Here is a 6,069-nt window from a genome sequence, read left to right on the forward strand (position 1 = left end):
ATCTTGCGGTCAGGGATTGCAAACTCGGGCCACATTTTCCCAATGGCTTCATACACAGAAGGAATTACTTAATCTTGACATCTCTAATGCTGGAATTCATGACCCCTTACCTGATTGGTTTTGGGATCTCTCTCCAAAATTATATCGTTTTAACGCATCACATAACAAAATTCACAGCGTCCTTCCTGATTTATCTTCGAAGTTTTCCACTTACATGTACATAGATTTGAGCGATAATCAGTTTAATTGTTTATTGCCAAGTTTGCCTCTTAAAGCATCAGTACTGGAATTTTCAAATAACAAATTCTGGGGCTCAATTACTGATTTATGCAGTAATGCTAGTTCTTGGGAATATCTTGATCTCTCCAATAATCTATTGTCGGGGCAACTTCCAGATTGTTTTGCAAATCAGATGAGCTTAAAATTTCTTAATTTGGCACATAATAATTTCTCGGGAAAGATTCCTTTGCCAAATAACATTTCTTCTTTACATTTACAAAATAACAGTTTTACAAGAGAAATACCAGCATCATTGAGGAATTGTACGTCTTTACATTTTCTTGATCTTTCAGAAAATAAGTTGACCGGTGAAATACCCACGTGGGTGGGAGATCATTTGTCAAAATTGGTCCTTCTAAATCTGCGTTCCAATCAGTTCTTTGGTACCATTCCTTTAAACTTGTGTCATTTAACTCTTTTACAAGTCCTAGACATCTCTTTCAACAAGATTTCTGGTACTATACCGAAATGCTTAAGCAACCTCAGTGCTATGGTTCAGCAAGTGGAGTTTGAGTTGTATGCGTATATTCAATCATCGCGATTTATTTACCTTGAGGATGCAGAAGTGACATGGAAAGGAAAGGAAAACGAGTACATAAAGAGTCTTAAACTGGTGAAGCTCATTGATCTTTCAAGCAATATTTTAGTTGGTGAAATTCCTCCTGAAATTACAAGTCTTGTGGGTCTAGTTCCGTTGAATCTTTCAAGAAACAACCAAAGCGGACTCCTTCTTGTGAAGCTTGGACTGTTACAAACTGCTCAAGATGATTTCCGGGCTCAGTTAACCTTTAAAACACCGAATCAACACCAAAACCGAAGGTACCCGCTGCCGACCTCACGAGTTCTACCTATGGTTGCTTTTCTTCCTTCTGCTTGTTGTTTGCTCACTCACAAAGAATGAATACCACATAGGTAAGAGTCACAAAGACACAAACAAGAGGTAGACAAGATCAAGGAGTAGAATGCACGAAGAAGAAGAAGACACGGCCTCTCTCTCGCTCTCGGGTTCTTTCACAAAAAGGGGACCAAGGAAGGCTACGAGAGTTACCAATATATATAGTAAACCAATGACAAACAATAAGGTAAGTTATACATATGGTAAGTGGGCTCGACTAGGGTTATGGCCCAATAGCATACCAACAAGCCACAAGGGTTTATTAGCCATCCAATAGGTAAAACAACGTTAAGTCGGGTCATCCCATTATTCGGTGTTGATTTATCGTTCAGTCATTCATGTCGACTGATAAAACTGGTTTACATTATCACCCGGGAGGTCGTTTGACAACATGATGTCTATCAACCTCCACCTTGGTGTCAAAGGACCTGCAAAGAGAAAACGTTTTCCATTAGTAACACCTCTAATAGAAAATCGATAAAATTGAAAATCATTTACCTATACCGATATTTAGAAGCTCCTTGCAACTTCTAAACTTTACCAGTGGCAGCACTTTCGTACCCATATCCAAAGGATTATATTGTGTGTGAATTTTTTCAAGTCTTACTACTTCTTATGATATTATATCCCTAATGAAGTGTAGCCTAACATTGATATGTTTAGTGCGTTCGTGAAAAACAAGATTCTTACATAGATGTATGGATGACTGACTATCAGAATACACAACCACATACTCATTCAAGACATTTAGTTCATGAAGTAGACCTCTAAGCCATAAAGCCTCTTTAATTGCTTCAGTGGTGGCAATATATTCTGACTCTGTAGTGGATAGTGCAACTATGTGTTGTAACTGTGATTTTCAACTAACACACGAATTTGATAAGGTGAATACATAAGAGGAAGTTGATTTCCTACCATCCCTATCTCCTGCATAGTCAGCATCTACAAAACCCTTTAATTTCACGCCTTCCTTATTAGCACTAAATTTTAGACTTACGTCACTTGTACCCTTCAAATATCTTAAAAGTCACTTTAATGCTTCTCAATGTTCAGGACCTGGATTAGACATGTACCTACTGAGAGTACTAACAATGAATCCTAAGTCCGGTCTAGTGCAAACCATCAAATACATTATGGAACCAATCACATTTGAGTATGGAATTTTACTCATGTATTCCACTTCACGTTCATTGCAGGGAGCTTATTCTTTAGATAGAACAAAATGGTTTGCAAGAGACAACGTGACAGGTTTGCAGTCACTCATATTAAACATTTTCAACACCTTTGATATGTATGGAGACTGATGAAAAATACGATAGAATTTGACCTATTTCATTCTATTTCCATGCCTAGAATCCTTTTAGCCTTTCCTAGGTCATTCATGTCAAATTCTCCACTAAGGTCTGCTTTTATATTGTTTATCCACTTAGGAAATGATCCAACTAAAAGCATATCGTCCACATAGAGCAACAAGAATAAATAATTGTTATAAGTCTCGTTGTGTTGAAAGTACAGGTAGTGATCGAATTTATTTCTTTGAAATCTTATAGTGAGTACAAAGGAATCAAACCTCTTGTACCACTGTCTAGGTGATTGTTTTAGATCGTATAGGGATCTCTTCAGAAAACACACATAATCAGGTTTTAACTTGTCTTTAAAACCTTTTGGTTGATTCATAAAGATTTGTTCATCAAGCTCTCCATGTAAAAAAGCGATTTTTACATCGAGTTGTTCAAGTTCCCAGTCAAAGAGCGCAACCAATGCGAGCATGACCCTAATAGTAGTGTACTTGACAGCTGGTGAGAAAATCTCGTTATAATCAACACCTTCTTTCTGTGTGTAACCCTTCGCTACTAACCTAACCTTAAATCTTAAGGGTTCTGAACTACTAGTACCTTCCTTAACCTTAAAGACCCACTTGCAATTAACGATTGATTTATTCTTAGGTCTCGGTACTAACTCCCAAGTTTGATTCTTTTCTAGAGAACTCATCTCTTCTTTCATAGCCTTAAGCCACTCCTTAGATTAACCACTATTCATAGCCTCTTCAAAAGTTTTCGGCTCCCTATCAACTAGTTCTTCGTAACTAGCGTATGCAAAATCCAATTCAAATTCAAACCCGAACCTCCTAGGCTCTCTCGTTTGTCTTCTCTCTCTCTATCCCTAACTAAATTATAGTTAGCTAATGGATTTTCTTCCTCAAGATGCTCTTCTATCACTACTTCATTTTCCTCTTCAGGTTTTTGGACCTGAATCTCCACCTCACTCGAAGTACTAGGTACTGATGTGTTAAATTTTCCTAACTCCACCTTAAACCGATTTCTTTCTTCACCTGATTCAGTTTCACTTACAGGTTCGGTTTCGTTCCTTAGACAAGACATCTCACTCTCATTAAATGTGACATCCCTACTCACGATGATTTTAACTCCTTTTTGGCTTCTATCCCATAACCTATAGCCCTTAACCCCTTCGGGATATCCTAGAAAGACACACTTCCTGGCTCTAGGTTCTAATTTTCCCTCACTTTGATGAGAGAAGGCAACACAACCAAAAGCTTTAAGCATTGAGTAGTCGCCCAATTTTCCAGACCATTTCTCATGTGGAGTATCACCATTTAATGCAGCCGATGGAGTCAAATTTATCAGATAACAGGCAGTTACAACGACTTCACCCCAAAATGACTTAGGAACCCCAGAACTTAACATCATGCAGTGCACTTTATCTAGTATGGTCCTATTCATTCTTTCTGCTACCCCGTTTTGCTGGGGAGTATAGGAAACCGTTTTGTGCCTTGTTATTCCACTTTCTTTACACATCCTATCGAATTCAGCATTACAGAATTCTAGGCCGTTATCTGTCCTTAAAAATTTGATCCTCTTGCTAGTTTGGTTTTCCATTTGTTTCTTCCAATTGTTAAAGTTATGAAAGGTTTCAGTTTTGTCTTTCAATAGATAGACCCATACTTTTCTGGTGCAGTCATCTGTGATAGATAGGAAATACCTATTCCCACCCGATGTGGGATTACTAGTTGGATCCCACAGATCAGAATGCACATATTCAAGCATGCTTTTAGCCTTATGCGTACTAGTGGAGTACGACACTCTATGGTGCTTTCCGAGCACATAGTGATCACAGAACGATAGGTCAGACACACAGTCATTACCAAATGCACATTTTTCATTAAGTAGCTTAAATCCCTTAATGCCTACGTGTGCAAGCCTACTATGCCACGTATGTGTGTGATCGATTTTGACGGAAGAAATAGAGGAGTTTAATCCTCTAATTACTTCCCCAGTAGTGATGTAAATATCGTTTTTCTTGATTCCCTTAATAGATATTAACGCACCCTTCATCATTTTAAACATACCGTTTCCAATTTTACCGGTGAAGTTGTCGTTCTCAAGTCTTCCTACTGAAATCAAATTCCTAGATAATTCAGGAATGTATCTAACTTCCTTTAACATGTACACAAAGCCCGTGTTAAATTTTATCTTTATATCTCCAATTCCAGCAATTGTATAGGCAAAGTTATCACACAGAACTACTTGCCCATCATTAGATTCTTGCAAATTTTCAAACTAGTTCTTTTCAGACGTCACATGAAAAGACACACGAGAATCTAATATCCATTCATGCATGTGAGAATTAGTAGTTAGATTCAATTCAGTAGTGTATGCGACTGGACTAGTGATCACATAGACTTCACCGTTTTCGGTATCGAAGGTAGAGGATAACACATTTACCTCATCTCTTTCCTTAACCTTTTGTTTTCCCCTTTCTTTATGGCAGTCTTTTATAAAATGCCCTGTGCCTCTACAGCCATAGCATTTTCTAGCCTTAGTTCTAGACTTTGACCTAGGTCTACCATTGCCCTTCTTTTTCCAACTATTACTACTTGATTCGCCACTACTTTGGTATCCATCATGACTGGCTTGCCTAAATTGAGTTCTACCCCGCATCATATGCAACTCTCCACTCTTCCTATCCTGTTTTTCAACCCTCATTTTCATCTCTTTACTCCTAAAAGAATCTACGACAATTTCAGGTGTTAACGTGTCCCTACCATATTTAATGACATTCTTAACTTCTTTATAAGAGTCCGGGATTGAATTGAGCAAGATTATAGCCTTATAGGTCTCAGACACGGCTTCGTCACAATTGACAATATCTTGCACCAATTTGTTAAATACATCTAAATTGTCGTCGAGATCCTTTGAAGGATCCATCTTAAAGCTGAAGAATCGTTCGAGTAGGTAGAGTTTATTCAGTGTAGATTTAAGCAAGTATAAGTCTTCTAGTCTTTTCCAAAGTTCTTTGGGGGTTTTTAGTTTTCCCACTTTTCTTAAGACAGCGTCAGACAAGTGTAATATTATTGAGGTATAGGCAAGCTCATCGGCTTCCTCTTTTTGTTCTTTTGAGATGTCAGGTGCAAAATTGCCTTCGATGGCTTTTGACACCTTTTGTTGGACTAATATGCCTCTCATCTTTTGTTGCCAGATAGAAAAGTCCCCTTTACCGTTAAATATTCGCAAATCAAAATTATGTGTTGTCATTGGTTAACACACTAATTAGACCACACGAAGTAGTATTGGAAAGCGTGATAAGGTAATATCTTGTTAATTCTTAGCAAAAGTAACAATGAATCTAAACGCTACGTCCACCAAGAAATACCAAGCACTTAAATCAAAAGAACAAGCACTTAATTAACGCAAGTAATCCTAGTTCTAGCATAAGCAATGGTTACCCCTTCACGGTAACCCCAAAACCTAACGATCACCCCATATGATGATCTTGCTATTGCTAAATTTAAATGGATTAAGCCAATTTACCAGAGCAGACCTATCTGAGTCCGTAGAGTGGAGAAAAACGAGCTTGTTGTTCAATTGCAGTCAGCG

At 37.9% G+C, this 6,069-nt stretch overlaps 1 protein-coding gene across 1 annotated transcript in view; it reads left to right on the forward strand.

The window, feature by feature from the left end:
* The window catches only part of LOC111404020 (probable LRR receptor-like serine/threonine-protein kinase At4g36180), a 2,141-nt gene extending 961 nt beyond the window's left edge, over positions 1 to 1,180 (forward strand). Inside the window, exon 2 of the mRNA XM_023032734.1 lies at positions 14 to 1,180. Coding sequence (XP_022888502.1) covers positions 14 to 1,180 — 1,167 coding nt within the window. The remainder of the gene's footprint in view (positions 1 to 13) is intronic.
* Positions 1,181 to 6,069: the final 4,889 nt, after the last annotated feature.

The sequence above is a fragment of the Olea europaea genome, chromosome 1 (assembly GCF_002742605.1).
Source record: "Olea europaea var. sylvestris chromosome 1, O_europaea_v1, whole genome shotgun sequence".
Taxonomy (NCBI): domain Eukaryota; kingdom Viridiplantae; phylum Streptophyta; class Magnoliopsida; order Lamiales; family Oleaceae; genus Olea; species Olea europaea.